Source organism: Ptychodera flava, chromosome 19, assembly GCF_041260155.1.
Source record: "Ptychodera flava strain L36383 chromosome 19, AS_Pfla_20210202, whole genome shotgun sequence".
NCBI lineage: Eukaryota > Metazoa > Hemichordata > Enteropneusta > Ptychoderidae > Ptychodera > Ptychodera flava.
In genome coordinates this window covers 38,975,576-38,992,175 of record NC_091946.1, presented here as the reverse complement: position 1 = coordinate 38,992,175, position 16,600 = coordinate 38,975,576, and the positions used below count along the sequence as shown (strand labels likewise).

Genomic DNA, 16,600 nt, shown 5'->3' with positions numbered 1-16,600 from the left:
CGTTTACGTGGATCAGCACAAAAAGGACGCATCCCACATGAGTATCAATTGGCGAATTAGAACACAGACTGCAGATGAGGTGTGTTATAACACGATCTGTTCCACATTACTTACCACTTACTCTGCAAATAGTGCTAATTATACTCATAATATTGAATATAAGTAACATTGACTTACTAAAGCACAATGATCTCTGACATGCTGACTTGCTAGTTCATTGATAGCCGTCGTTATACTTGGACCAAGCAGAATTTCCCTCTGATTAAAATAACACTGGTGGCAATCATGCAATAATGTTTCATACCTGAAAATTGATCACCAAAAAATGAGTTATTACTTGCAAATATACATTATGACACGCAATTTTGTAGTAAGTGCAAAATGACTTTTATCTCAAAGACAATGACTGGAGACTGACAGTTGATCTGTTATTGCATACACATTTGTCTGATATTAGTGGCATCAATAAAACTTTTTAAATGTGTGCACTGATTTTAGATTATCGAAATGACAACCAATCCTTTTAAAATATTTCTCATCCTAAAACACTTCCAAATTTCCCATATCTGTAAATATCTGGTGTTGTGCTTTCTGCTGAAACATTTTACAACTTTATAGTATTTTAAAGTTTTGAGCTGCAGTATCTTTGTATTGTTTACACTGTATACTTTCTGCAAAGTCAAGGTCAGGTCTTTCCCTTTATCAATACGGCTGTTTTTTTAGGAATATAGCTGCGTGCGTGGTGCAGTTTTGGACACTGCTTCTAGAAATTTGAAATAATTTTGCCAGTAATACATGTACATGCCTGACTGATTTTGTTGCTTTTAGTCTGAGCCATTAATGTCCTGTCTAGTGTCAAATGTTGTTACATTTGATGCTGCCCATTAAAAGTAGAATGCGCCTTGCAGACAGATATTTAGACACTCAAACTTTTACAATTCTCTTCTGATCTACCACTTGTGGGGGCTCTTTTTAAAGCTATTTGAGTAAGAAACATTTTTGCCGCCTCAGTTTTTTTGAAAATTGGAAATTTTATTTTTCGTCATTGAAGTAACACAGGGACGGTTGCCATTTTGCATTTCAAATATTGGTAAATGTCAGGTCATTTCTTTCCTTAAATGTGAAATTACAAGACTATGGGCGCACAATAGGGGATTACTGATGACTCAGCCATTTGCATACACTGAGCGGGAGTTCATAGCTTCGACTGTACGATAAATTTGAATAATCATGATGAGCACTTTCAGGACATATGCAAAGAGGGGTCAAATGGTTGTACAGGGAACACATTTTGAAACATATGCATTCTTAGACAAAAAACATAACATTTTTTCAGCTTATTTCCAACTCAAGGGTAGTCGCTATGTATTCAATGACAATGAACGCCTGAAACATGTCAAAATTAAGGGATTCTGGGACCAAACACAGCACATCTGATCAGTAGCATGGCTTTTTTACATTTGCATAGACTTACTATAATCCTGCTTTTACAGGGGAAGTTCCTGTTTAATACCAAATTTGCTCTGTGACCCTCAATTTAGAGTTTTGATTTGGTGAGAGATTGGTTGGAAGTTTCATTAAGGAAAGTCTGAGCAAAAGATTAAGTCTTTCACTTCTGAGGCGCATACTATGTGAAGTTGTATTTTGTCATACTTGTACATGTTATTTCAAAAATGTAATTAAAGTTTTTGACAAATATGTACTTTTGGAAATAAATAATAAAAACAATGATGTCACTTGCCAACGACCGTATCGGTTCATAGAGATGATTATTCATTATAGATGTGCAGTTATGTTTGTTTGTTTGGATTTCAGATTCCTAGTCGCAGGCTGAAATGCTAACTTATGTCTTACAACAATTGAGATCAATCATTTCAGCCATCAGGTTTTGAGTGTCATAGGTGATCTAGATATCTCAGGGTTTCACCAGTTTAAAGTGTTCTATTTCTGATAAGTAAAATTGAAAATGAGGGTACATGTAATGATTGAAATTCTGTCAGCTTTTACTCACTCTGGACTCTTTGTGACTCTTTCTTCAATTTGTTCCATCAAGGATTTTACACGTGGTGCATTGGTTCGGAATTTGCCATAGAATAACGTAAAGGCATTGTCAGACGGTTTGATTGCATCCTGTCAAGAGATCACCATAGCAATGCTTGGATTTGTCACTGATATTATATAAAACAGACTCTATGCTTAAAGCCTCAGAGTTTCATTACATTGTTTACTAAGAATCACAAGTTGTGGGCTGACTTGTAGTGATTTGGAAGCTGTTATCCGATTGGTTGTCACGATCTTACCATTATAATTAAATAATACACATAAACTCCCTAAGTTGCTGTGAATAGTGACAATCAACCAATCAGATATAACCTTGCAAACACACTGCAAATCAGCCGCAAGTTGTTGCATTGTGAGGAAACTAAGAGGAGAGAAGCAGATAAAGAACTAAAGGAAACAGCGCCACCTAAGGGTAAGAAATAATGAAGCAAAGTTCTTCTTTCACCCTGTTCACATAACATGACCACTGTTGCCAGTTCAAGCAACCGTGACATGACTTAGCTGCAATTGGAGTGCATTCCTACACTATATGTGTAAATAAAAACTACATTCCTACTCAATGTGCGTAAATACAAACTAACTCTGACCAATGGATTCTTCTTCGTTTTTTCCAAATATATAGTATAACTAATGTATTCCAGTATATACAACAAAACCACAGCGATCACACTTTTTCATTTATTATGTGATAGAAAGGGTCCATACATCCAAACTCACTTAAATTCAAGAACTTTTTTCATCAATTTTCGAGGACTTTTTATGGTCCAAAATACCATTATTCAGGTATCATTTTGACAATATCTTTTTTATATATCATCTTACATATTATTTTTGTGGTATCATTTTGTAATTTTTGAAGATCATGTGTGGTTTATCAATTTTCCAGGTTTATTAATGTTCAAACTTTATTTTTATGTACTTTCCCAGAAGCTTATAAATTAAAAGGCGTTTCAAGCAGTCAACAGACCATGTGTCCATACTACAACAATCCTATTGTTATAATTCACAAACAATAATCAACAACGATGGAAAACAGTTTAAATGAACTCACCTTTTTGGGTAGTACTTGCTGTGTTGCGTTTTGTAATATATTTACAACATGAACTCTGACTAAATTTAATGCTTTGGACAGGCAATGTTTAAACCGAGCTAGATACACCTGAGATTCATTATAATTCGGCTGTAGAGAAAAAATGATCAGAAATCAAAACAATGTTAAGAGAATATTATAAGAAATTCCATAATGTACAGAGGAAATTATCTGAAATCAATAGCAGAAAAAATATATCAGAAATCAGAAAAATCCATAAAGACGCATATAAAGCAACATGGCCGATGAATGAATTTTTATCTTACATCGGAAAGACAAATAGAGCAACAACACTGTGTGCTCCCTTTGTACATAATCAAAAGATGTTACATTTCTTGAGATGGAATAAAATTTCCTCATATCATTTTAACTCTAAAAACACAAAGATATTTATATTTAACCGATGTATTTCAGCTTTGTACACTATTTATGAAATATGAGGATTTCACAAGTTACGTGGGAAACACTGAATCTACCAGATGATAACTTCACAAGTTACATGGGAAACACTGAATCTACCAGATGATAACTTCACAAGTTACATGGGAAACACTGAATCTACCAGATGGTAACTTCACAAGTCACATTGGAAACGCTGAATCTACCAGATGATAACTTCACAAGTTACATGGGAAACACTGAATCTACCAGATGGTGACTTCACAAGTTACATTGGAAACGCTGAATCTACCAGATGATAACTTCACAATTACATGGGAAACACTGAATCTACCAGATGGAAACTTCTCAAGTTACATTGGAAACACTGAATCTACCAGATGATAACTTCACAAGTTACATGGGAAACACTGAATCTACCAGATGATAACTTCACAAGTTACATGGGAAACACTGAATCTACCAGATGATAACTTCACAAGTTACATCGGCAACACTGAATCTACCAGATGATAACTTCACAAGTTACATTGGAAACACTGAATCTACCAGATGATAACTTCACAAGTAACATTGGAAACACTGAATCTACCAGATGATAACTTCACAAGTTACATGGGCAACACTGAATCTACCAGATGATAACTTCACAAGTTACATGGGAAACACTGAATCTACCAGATGGTAACTTCACAAGTTACATTGGAAACACTGAATCTACCAGATGATAACTTCACAAGTTACATGGGAAACACTGAATCTACCAGATGGTAAGTTCACAAGTTACATGGGCAACACTGAATCTACCAGATGATAACTTCACAAGTTTACACGGGCAACACTGAATCTACCAGATGATAACTTCACAAGTTACATGGGAAACACTGAATCTACCAGATGGTAAGTTCACAAGTTACATGGGCAACACTGAATCTACCAGATGATAACTTCACAAGTTACATAGGCAACACTGAATCTACCAGATGATAACTTCACAAGTTACATAGGCAACACTGAATCTACCAGATGGTAACTTCACAAGTTACATGGGAAACACTGAATCTACCAGATGATAACTTCACAAGTTACATGGGAAACACTGAATCTACCAGATGATAACTTCACAAGTTACATGGGAAACACTGAATCTACCAGATGATAACTTCACAAGTTACATGGGCAACACTGAATCTACCAGATGGTAACTTCACAAGTTACATGGGAAACACTGAATCTACCAGATGATAACTTCACAAGTTACATGGGAACACTGAATCTACCAGATGGTAACTTCACAAGATACATTGGAAACACTGAATCTACCAGATGATAACTTCACAAGTTACATGGGAAACACTGAATCTACCAGATGATAACTTCACAAGTTACATGGGAAACACTGAATCTACCAGATGGTAACTTCACAAGTTACATGGGAAACACTGAATCTACCAGATGGTAACTTCACAAGTTACATGGGAAACACTGAATCTACCAGATGATAACTTCACAAGTTACATGGGCAACACTGAATCTACCAGATGATAACTTCACAAGTTACATGGGAAACACTGAATCTACCAGATGATAACTTCACAAGTTACATGGGAAACACTGAATCTACCAGATGGTAACTTCACAAGTTACATGGGCAATACTTACATTGGAATTGATATATGCTATACATTCATCTAACCTTGTTAACATTGGAACAAAGGATTCGCTTGTCACTGATATTGTAAGTGAACTTAATTTCTGAAATAAAAAATATCAAAATGTCAGGCAAATATGATCTAATCACAATCAGTAAATATGATTTATTTACTTGGTAAATATGATCTTATACTACCTTGGTACAAAATATGGTCTTGTTCTATCACTCTAGGTAAATATTATAGAATTATATCATACTAGGCAAATATGATCTTATTCTATCTTGGTACAAAATATGGTCTAGTTCTATCACTCTTGGTAAATATTATAGAATTATGTCATACTAGGCAAATATGATCTAATTCTATCTTAGTACAAAATATGGTCTAGTTCTATCATTCTAGGTAAATATTATAGAATTATGTCATACTAGGCAAATATGATCTTATTCTATCTTGGTACAAAATATGGTCTAGTTCTATCACTCTTGGTAAATATTATAGAATTATGTCATACTAGGCAAATATGATCTTATTCTATCTTGGTACAAAATATGGTCTAGTTCTATCACTCTTGGTAAATATTATAGAATTATGTCATACTAGGCAAATATGATCTTATTCTATCTTGGTACAAAATATGGTCTAGTTCTATCACTCTAGGTAAATATTATAGAATTATGTCATACTAGGCAAAAATGATCTTATTCTATCTTGGTAGAAAATATGGTCTAGTTCTATCACTCTAGGTAAATATTATAGAATTATGTCACACTAGGCAAATATGATCTTATTCTATCTTGGTACAAAATATGGTCTAGTTCTATCACTCTAGGTAAATATTATAGAATTATGTCATACTAGGCAAATATGATCTTATACTACCTTGGTACAAAATATGGTCTTGTTCTATCACTCTAGGTAAATATTATAGAATTATATCTGATCTAAAAGCTTGGTGAAAGTAAACGCTGTTTATTTTGTTTTTTGTGGCTTTTGTACTGTTTTCTTCCATCTGCTAGAATAAAAAGTAATAAGCAAACACTACCAGACTTTTAGCAGTTGAAAAGTTCCTGGCAACAACATGTACTTCATAACGTTTCAATAAACAACCATTTCCAGTGATATATACTCATTTGTGTAAAATATCAAAGCCTGGTTTTTACAATTTAAAAATTGATTTAGTAAAATTAAGACTTCTTTTGTACTAACATCCCATTGGAAATATTGATAATAAGTTCAATACATTCATCAAAAAAATTTTGGAACAGATTTGAAGTGATTTAGATAAAGTGCATGATAAAAAATGTGATATGGAGTAAGCTGCTGGTATTATCAAGAGATTTATACTCACATGTGACATTCTTTCCAGTTCATTAAAATAGGATAATTTATTACTTATACTCTCTGCTGTGTTCACAAGCCTCGTCTATGTGGAGAAAAAAAAGTACAGAAACATACTCATTCATGTTTTCATTGAAGTTAAAAGCTTGAAACAAAGACTCAAGAACTATTCCACTGTAAAATCATTTGATTTCAATCATTCAGAAAACTAGACCTACTACATCAAATGGAAGTGTTCACTTAGAAAATATTCTTTACTGATATCACTGACAGTTCATATTGATCTGGTACATGTGAATCTATTGTGTTTGTCAACTTTTCTGCTTCTGCGGGGAGTTAAAATCAGAATTCAACTGAACCATGATACAAGCAAAACCACAGGCACAAATGCAAGAACATGTATTTGAATACACATTTGTACACGTTGGTTTGTTTATACTGCCATCACATGATCTTTTGAGTGTGCACTGAGTCTGTATAACATTACGCATTTTATATATTCTAGAGCTGAATCATTACAAACCCATTACTGCTTACAGAACATTGTGCTTTCTCAGTCACTCTTCACTTTCCAGTATTAAAGTGAGAAGTTTAATTTTGCAATGGAAAATGTTTGCAAGCATGTATTATTAAATTCTGTAAAAGGCAATTAAATGTAGGTTTTGTTTTGCAATGAACCCAAAAAACTTCAAAAAAGCATCTGAATGTTATGGTGTGGGCGTTTACACGGTAAGTAAAATCAACACAGTAGCTTGGAGTGTCTGAAAAGTTAGATCTACTGACCTGTTCCTCAACAGACTGTTCACAAGCTTCATGTAGAGCATTAGTTTTGGTGGATACGAATGTGTACTGTTTTTGAAGATCCTCTAAGTGCTTCAACGCATTGGACACTTCTTCCAATACTTGATCACACTGCTCTCTGTACTCCCTAAGCTGGTCAACATGTGCCCTGTAATTAGAATCACACAACAGTCACGTAAAGCAATTGTATGACCTGTATGAGTTGTTTCACATGAAGATAGAGGAACCTTACATAGCTGTAACTTTTCTTAATTTTTTGCCGATTTTTTTCTTAACATCAACTATAGTTTTTTGTTTAACTGCCAAAAGCAAGCTGAGATACACAGCATTCAGCTTGTCAACTCAGCCTGTGCATGTGTAGACTGCACTGTCACTGCTGACGACTGGATTTTGGTCCGGACTAGCATTCAAATATAAACAAGTACAGTGCATTTTACACATATAGACGCTGCATTGACAAGCTTAAGTTGGTGTGTTTTAACAAGATTTGGGGAGTAGAGCGAAACTTGCAATTGACATACAAAAGTAAAACAGTGAAGAAATCATTAAAAGTTACAGCTCCTGGACCGTTACTTGAATCTGCACTGACAAGAGAATGACAGATAAAAATTATTTTGATGGCAGCATATCAACTTTGAAATATTCAATATTATCTTTGAAGAGAGTGAATTAAAAGGGAGTTCTCCAAACTTACTTGTATGAAAATTCTTCAGCATTCTCCATGTCATTTTCTACTTTGGAAAACCACGCAAAAAACTGGGTGGGGAGAAAATGTATGAAAAGAAAGACAAAAAGAGAAAGAAAAAAATTATTGGCACTTTTTACTTACTGCTCCTGACATAAATTAATAATTTAATTTACAGTGACTGCAAATGGACAATAATTTATGTTGTAATGCAAGTACAACAGTAACAATAAAATATGTAATGATGATCGTAATTGCTTATGGTGAACCAGTGTTGTGGTTTCAGTAAAAGTAAAAATACCGTCAAGGACAGTGTGCTCATATTTGGTTTGAATTGGTCCATCAAGAAATATTTAAACCAGAAAAACAAGAATAACAAAAGTAAATAAGGTCTGAAACTTTAGGTACTGTAGGTCAACTTTAGGAACAGGCTTAGCAGAGGAATGTTTCAACAGTCCTTCATGGTTTCAGCAGGTCTGCCAATATGTATCAGTTCATAAACAATGACAGGAAATGACTCAAGGTCAGTGGAGTAGCCTGTTTCAGTCACTGGCATGCTACCACTCCTGCACATTTGCAGGATTTCCCCTTTTTCTTACCTCATTTGCATATTTTTGACACTGACATGTTCATTTGAACGTCACATCTCATCCCCTGGGTCTACCTGTACACCAAATACTGTGATGGTAGGTGTGGCGGTTTGCGAGCTTTTGCATGTGACGAACATACATCCGCACATACATCCGCACATACATACATACATAATCATTTATTACATACATACAGATGCCACATGCTCACCATATAAGCTCTTTTTGGTATTTATATACATACCAAATATGAGCTAAAAATGATATACAGACATATAATCTTAAATAAACATGACTTGAAAGTACAACCACTGATGCATGGCAGCTTTGTTTGATATTTGAATAATTCAAGATTATGAGAGAAATATTTCACAAATGGAAATTAAACTTTAACTTTATATAACCTAAATTACATATGTGTTTACCAGGTTATCGCCACTAAAATACAAATGAGAAAGGTCAGGCCAGTGAAAATACAGTGACATTATGATTTCATATGATTTACAAGTTTTGCAATTAACTTGATTAATGTTGTACACATCAAAACTCTGATATACATGTACAGTACATGAATACACTAACACATTCTGAAGAGATCAACATTTGACTTTTCCTACATGTACCTGTTGAGCATTATCAATTTTTTCTTCTTTCATATCTAGAGCAGCAAAGCCTTCTTTCAGAATATCTTCTTCTGTTCCAGCCAATGTCAAACTTGACGACAGCGTTGAAGGGAATGTGCTGACATCATCCAGTGGTAACTATGGAAACAAGATATGGAAATATATTTTATAACAGTCATATTTGATGTTTCACTAGTCCTATTTGTTGGTTCAGGTTGTCTGTAAATACGATATAATCGTTAATTACAATGTAACAGCCCTTATTACCATTTTAAAATATCATGTATCTGACAATGACGGCTTATATTCAAGATCAACACTGAATAATACAAACACAGTACAAATGCCATGACTGGCCTGTGATTTCCTTCTTTACTTCTTTACATGTATCTGGTAAAAGATATTTAACAGTCTTGAATAATTAGTTCAAAATTGCTGATTAAGGGATTAATTACACCAAGCGACATGTATACCACAAGATTTTGACCAGTTAATGACATAAATGTGATATAGCAAGTGTATCGGGTGAACTGGTCAAAAGCTACACATATACCTGTTGCTGAGCTACTTTATATTAACAGAATATTGAAATTCTGGTATGATTTGTTTAAAAGGAATTCTTTTCTAACTGTTCAAGCATGTTCCAGCAGTGCTATATCATGAATGCATCACAAACCCATGCCCATATTGCTCCATTCTGGTGACGTTCATAGCAAAATATCAGCCATGATATTTTACGGTAAATGTCGAGATACATGTTGTACACAATAGACGTCATCAGTTTTGGAGTGTTCTCAAACTACATTTGCAAATTGATAATGATAATTAACAGCGTAAACAAACAAAATGGCTGCCGCACTATGCCTACAATGCAATGTTGCCCACATAAAAATTTGAAGGGCTTTGAGGAACAAGGATATTCAGGTAGCTAAATACGGAAATAATAAGTTGAATCTTGGAATATCATCACGTGGTTATTCTATTAAAGTTCTTGTAATTTTGGGAAAGGCTCTAGAAAACATTTGACTGTTCGCATGGCACGGTCATGATCATTTCCAGAAATAAGACCTACCGTAATTAACAAGAATAAAGACACACCTTTAAGTTGTTCTTAAAAAAAAACCAAGAAAAGTGCTTGTCAGACAGTAAAATGCATTAATCTATTGCAGCAATGCTCACAAAGAAGAAGAACAACTGATATCACTAAAATCATTAAAAAACCTCAGGTCATGATTAAAACAAATATTTTCATAGGACAAGCACACTATAGGTGTATAAGTTGTAACATACATACAATTCTAATCCAGTACAAAATAATTTTTTAAGCTTAGTGTAGCTTCTAAACAGCTTTTAGCCAACTGATTATTGAATCATTTCTAAACAGTCAGTCACTGTCAGTGACACAATAGCACTTTAGCCATGGTATCAGGCTTCTTAAATTGCTGTGAACAATGAGGCATCAGGAACTTAAGTTGCTTGAATCAATGATGATTATCCGGCTACAAAATATATGTTTCAGCTTTAACATGTCTGTCAACATGTCATTAACAAGCAAGAGCTAGACTGACACTCCAAGGATGATTTAGAAAATTATAATTGTGCTAATTGGTGAGTTCAATCAATAAAACAATGCCTGCTTAGACCATAGACAGTAACGACTCCACTGTCTATGCTTTGACCACCTGTTTCCATTCACATATTCTAAACCCACTGGCAAAGTAAACATGACTCTAATTTCAGTAAGGTATTGTACAAAACAGATTGCAAAAACGGAAATTTTTGACAAGTAATCAAGTGCAGTCTAGGATGGACTGAAATATATGTTTCTGCATAGTGTGAACATTGTAATAATTCACTGTAACAATTGCCAAACCTGACACACTTATGCAGTCTTCTCTAATTTGACAAAAATGTGTAAGGGTTTCAGCAAATCTATCATGGTACTATGTAGAGTATGGTAACCTCTAAGTATCCTCACAACTGTGCACACATAAACCTCAAAAAAACACAGGATTATCTCAGGCAGTTTTTGACAAGCAGATTTTGGTGTAGATTGGCTAAGTTCAAATCAATGTATCTGTTATCTGGATTTTTTCATCCAACTTGTCAAACTGTTGATGGATACTGTTACTGAGAAATGAGGAAGCACACTGGTGTGTGATTAGTATCCTACCTGTAGGAAAATTATCCAAAAATGTATCCATCACAATACACTGTTGGAGTTTGTGAAACTGCATTAGCTCCATTACAGAAAAAAATCATAAGTTTATTCTTATGAAAACAAGATGAAAACAAAATAGTTAAAAGACTCTTTCATGGCCATCTGATTCCCTGAATCGCATGTAAATCAAATGTACATATTTTATCAAAGAATGATGAGATTTGGAGAGCAGTCAGGGAATATGTTCTAGGACATCAAATCTCTATGAATACCTATCAGAAATGTAAATGGTAATCCATAATATATTTGCTCGTTCTGAAGGACAAAGCAAACATACAGACAATAGAGGGGGTCTTCCCTTCCTCCCCCCCCCCCCCCCCCATACTATGAGCTTCTCCCCTATTGTAGTATGAGTCTTTCCATACTGTATTCATGGCTAAACACCTCTGTGGAGTTTCTGCATCTTTTCTAAAGCCAGTATGAGTCCAGAGCTATCTTTCTAAGCAAGAATGCAGTGTTTCATCTGGACAGGGAGATGGGGAGATTCCCCCTCCGCTGACATGTTGGCACCCCTAGTAATTTGTCAAGGGGAGACAGTCCCCCCAAAGAAATGGTGCCAGTCACACCTTACTAGACATACAAGTAGAGCACATAAACTGGTGAAATCCTCCCTAAATTTTCTAGTAAAGGGTAAATCCCCCATTGATGCCATCCTTGATGAAACATTGGTATGAGTTCAGAGCTATCTTCTGACCTTGTCCGCTATAACTAATTCCATTTATAGTGTTAACAAGTAGATTGGCACTCACTGATGAAGAGTAGATCACAAACATCTGTGTCTTTATTGCTCTCATTCTACTGTTTTAAATAACCTGTTTTATCCTGATTCTCAATTTTATTCTTGAAAATCACATTGGTTTTTCTGATGAAATTATTCAATATTGTTTCCATATTTCTCACACAAGATTTTATATGAACAGCAATTTTCCCTCTGCAAGACCAGAATAAATTTAGTTTTTAAGGTTGCTCTGGGCAAATCTAAAATGATCATGCGATGTGTTCAAATATGTTCAAAACAAGATGAGTTTTCATGATGAAAAATATTTGGAACTGAATGATGTACTTCTGTAATTCTCCCTTTTGAATTAACTTTGAAAAATTATGACACAATTCTTATTCATATTTTGAAAGTGTGACAGTATGTAAAATATGCCAACAACAAAACAGAATCAGATTTAGAACCTTTTGAAGTTTGGCAGATATTCAATATTGAATCCCATTCTGATTCTGATATTGTCATGAAATAGCAGTCTCTGCATCAGGCCAATAAATGTTTCCAGGATTCATGCTTTCAACGACTTATTGTCACTTTTTTCAGTGGTGGGGATTTAGCTGAGCTATTTTCACTGCTGGTATCTTCACTTGCTGAACAGGTACTGCATGTTGAAGGTTTGAGTCGGATTGAAAATTTACCGAATTACATTGGAAATATTCATATATCATACTCTAATAAGTCATAATCTTGACCTCACAGGCTTACTGGTATGCCTGTTAGGTGTATAGACATCCTGAAAGAAACTCTCATTGAACTTGTAGTCTTGGTTGTTTTCTGTGTGGTCAATATGTCTATTTATCTATGTTTGACATTCACTGAAAACGAGTCTGAAATCATCATATTATACGAGCTGAATGAACTTGAATGGTTTTTTTTTAAATTTAGCTTTACAGGAAGCTGGTTCTCTGCAATAACCACTTCAATAGTGTTGCCCTCATAACATTATAAAGAACTGGAATCTATTGCGTTTCAAGAATTACTTTTTTTTCTATTCCTGTCTTAAAGAACTGAAATTTATTTTTATCAATAGCTAATCTGATATTATTGGTACCATGACCTTACAGTGTGTTACTACTTTGAAAGTTTGAAAAGCATGTTCTATAATTTGTCTATATTGTGTCACATGGTGGTGTATTTAAATTACGCAATATCAAAGAAAATTTGCATTAAGGATACAATACTTTACACTTCATTTTACGGTGCTGACATCCTTCTTTGTAAAGATGCTCAACAATCTAGTTGATGCAGCAGTCAGTGCAATCCCCAAGGAATCCTCAGGTGATGCGGGATAAAAGTGGGGGATCAGACCATGTTTGTCAAGAAATTATGCCGGGATGGGGGCAATTGCCTCATATTGATCCCCTAGTCCCTTTCACGGGCAAACGCAGATTTTATGAATGCCCCACCCATACAGGTGGAGGAAATGTGGGGGTTTACTTGTTTGGGTGGGGGTTTTCCAGATTGTCTTGCCCAATAAGACTAATTTCAAAATCCCCCACTATGCCCCAAGGTTGGGGTGGGGTGGGGTTGACACTGACTGCTGCATTATCATTTATAAGTTTGAAGTTCTGTTAAAACAAACAAACATGGTCATCAACAAAAAAAATTGATGGGAGTATGGAACTTCAATTTTCATAAGATGCATGCTGGCGAGAAGATCAACTTGTTCCATAGATATGGTTCAAGTTCAAAAGGAAGGACGGTATAATATATCATAATGAACACTTAAAGGTCTGGTGAAATGGTCCCGGTCGTGTGACAGAATATCTTCCAGGAGGTCAATACTATTACACTCGCAACAAAATTGCAACCTAAAAGTACGCGCAAGTGTTAATTTTTTTGATATTTCTATGCGCGGCTTTCATGGGTCATTTTGCGACACTCAGGTCACGCCCTCAGCGGGAGTCAAGGTTGGCCGTCTGTGACGTCACAGGTGTGTTCATTTACATCGAATAGCGGTCCAACGCCGCCTTATCTCTGCCCGGTATCCGCTAACAAAACAGGCTTCGCGCTGCCCATTCGCCACGTTCGCCAATGCGAATCGAAATCCGAAGTGGCGAAAAAAAATCGATCCTAATTCGCCACAGTGGCGAAACTGATTTTTGTTTAAAAAATATGGTAAAATAAAGAAAAAAACGTGGGTTTTTTAGTCTTTTGTTTAATCTGCGCTTCTCTCTCGGCGATTCGCAAAAACTGTGTCTACTTCCGTATTATTGCGTTCTTTCCGTCGCGTCGTACGTATTTGCAATCGAGCCAAGTCTCGCGAGAGATTTGACGTCATCTAGTCTAGTGTACAGCATGCATAAATGGCTCTCGCGAGAATTGAAACTTACGCACACGCAATCGAGCCCTTGTGATAAATTTGACGTCATTTTGTCCAGTGTACAGCGGGTATAGGAACGCTCGCTCGCGAGAATTGAAACTTTTGCTATACATAGCAGACATACGCATTTTAATCGAGGCAACAAGGTTCGGTGTTATAGTTGATTTACACTGATTGCGGTCTAGATGTTCTGTGTTGTGCATTTTAATCACGGTCTTAAACATTCCATGTTGTGGTCGAGTTGCATCGCGTTCCTCGTGGTCCGGTATTCCCCGTTGTTCTTCAATTTAGCCTCAGTAATTGCCGTCCCAACGACGCGTTCCGTGTTGCTGTCGATTTGTATCATGGAGGACTCTACCTCCATGATTTGTATCATGATCTCTACGTTCCGTGTTGTTGTTCGTTTTTAATGGTAGTCTCAACGTTCAGTGTTGCTGTTCATGCAGCTGATTTGCATCGTGGTTCCAACCTTCCGTGTTGTAGTGCATTTTAATCACGGTCCCATTTACGTTTTTTACTGTCGATTTGCATTGCGGTCACGACGTTCCGTGTTGTAGACTAGTGCATTTTAATGGCAGTCACAACGTTCAGTGTTGGTGTTCATGCAGTTGACTTGCATTGCGGTCCCAACCTTCTGTGTAGCGAGTAGCGAGGCAGCTCAGCCGAGGGACCGTGGCCGATCGTACGAACCAGCCGAGACAAGCACATTATGGTTCAAACACTCCACACTTGACGGGAACTTGAAAAAGTTTACAGTTGAACCGTTCATGTTCTTGCCGCTGTCACAGCCACCAAAAGAACAACGTCTTCCCAAAGTGAAGGAGGACACTGTCCTGATCATGTAAGCGGAAACCCTAGAAGTTACCCCCCGTGGGGACCTTATGGAGGTGTGAAATACTTCACTTCCCGTTATGAGATACGACGTCGGGCAAACTTCGGAAAGCCGAAAAAAGTCGACTGGAGAGGCTCGGGGACACGCCCACATTGCATTTTTCTTTTGCCATATTTCATAATCACGCGCGCTAAACGAAAAAAGAAATGAATGTAACTGTTTTATAGACCATCAACTGTATTTTTGTGATTTTGCAACATGGGCATTTCACCAGACCTTTAAAATGACAATTGCAGCATTACCATGGGACAACAAGACCTCCTAAACTTCCAAATTTTTGATGACAATTAGTATGTGGGTGGGCCCATCAAATAATATTGTCTGAAGACCTCCCAAACTTCCAAATTTCCGATTACAAAGGCACAGATATTTGGTATGTGGGTGGGCCCATCAAATAATATTGTCTGAGACTAAATAGATATTTCCTGCAGTCTGGATGTGCATGTTTGTTAGTGTTTACAGTTATGCTATATAGTGACATGGATATTCTCTGAAAAAAATAATGCAAACTTGTGTAAATTGATTATTCGTACTGTGATATCGGAATTTGAGAAACGGCTACATGAAACAGACTAAACGAGGCATATTGTCAAGCTTTCGTTCGAGTACACGACGTCTGATGCCTTGAAAGCGATCTACGCGAACCCTCGGATCATGATCCAGTCAATGTTTTATTGCCCGGCCATACACTCAGTTCCAGTGCAGCCCTTCACGACTGACGTCGATGCACATGTTAAACCTAGTCTCATTCGTGAAATAAGGCATTTCTGTGCTTGTTTCCTGGAAGCAAATGGTTTATGTGTCGCCTGCATCCTTTTTACGATTCATTCAATGACATTTGACGAACATAGCTTATATCAAGAATGAAATTAATTTTGCTATGAAATCCGGACCGACTTAAATCCCAAAGTTCCACGTATGCACCAACACTTGTAAAATTTGACACACACTCACCTCGATCGGTAAAGGTCTATTGGACGAGATTGCTGTCAGGTCCATAAAGCTATCTTTCTGCTTATCGCTCAATGGAGCCCTTGGGTCAACCTTGAGCTCCCATGCACCAAGTTTTTCCCGCAGTAATTTCGGGTTGGCCATCTTTGCTACGTCCACCATTAACACCCACAATTCTTCAGCCTACCCGGAA

The 16,600-nt window shown here is 36.2% G+C and overlaps 1 protein-coding gene across 2 annotated transcripts in view; it reads right to left on the bottom strand.

The window, feature by feature from the left end:
• The window catches only part of LOC139119492 (conserved oligomeric Golgi complex subunit 3-like), a 57,344-nt gene extending 40,749 nt beyond the window's left edge, over positions 1-16,595 (bottom strand). For both annotated transcript variants that reach the window (XM_070683343.1, XM_070683344.1), the window contains exons 1-9: positions 16,411-16,595; positions 9,246-9,383; positions 8,042-8,103; positions 7,330-7,495; positions 6,557-6,631; positions 5,213-5,305; positions 3,113-3,241; positions 2,012-2,130; positions 178-304 (exon numbers count right to left, since the gene is read on the bottom strand). In XM_070683343.1, coding sequence (XP_070539444.1) covers positions 178-304; positions 2,012-2,130; positions 3,113-3,241; positions 5,213-5,305; positions 6,557-6,631; positions 7,330-7,495; positions 8,042-8,103; positions 9,246-9,383; positions 16,411-16,569 — 1,068 coding nt within the window. In that variant the 5' untranslated portion in view covers positions 16,570-16,595. The remainder of the gene's footprint in view (positions 1-177; positions 305-2,011; positions 2,131-3,112; positions 3,242-5,212; positions 5,306-6,556; positions 6,632-7,329; positions 7,496-8,041; positions 8,104-9,245; positions 9,384-16,410) is intronic.
• Between the last annotated feature and the right edge of the window lie 5 nt (positions 16,596-16,600).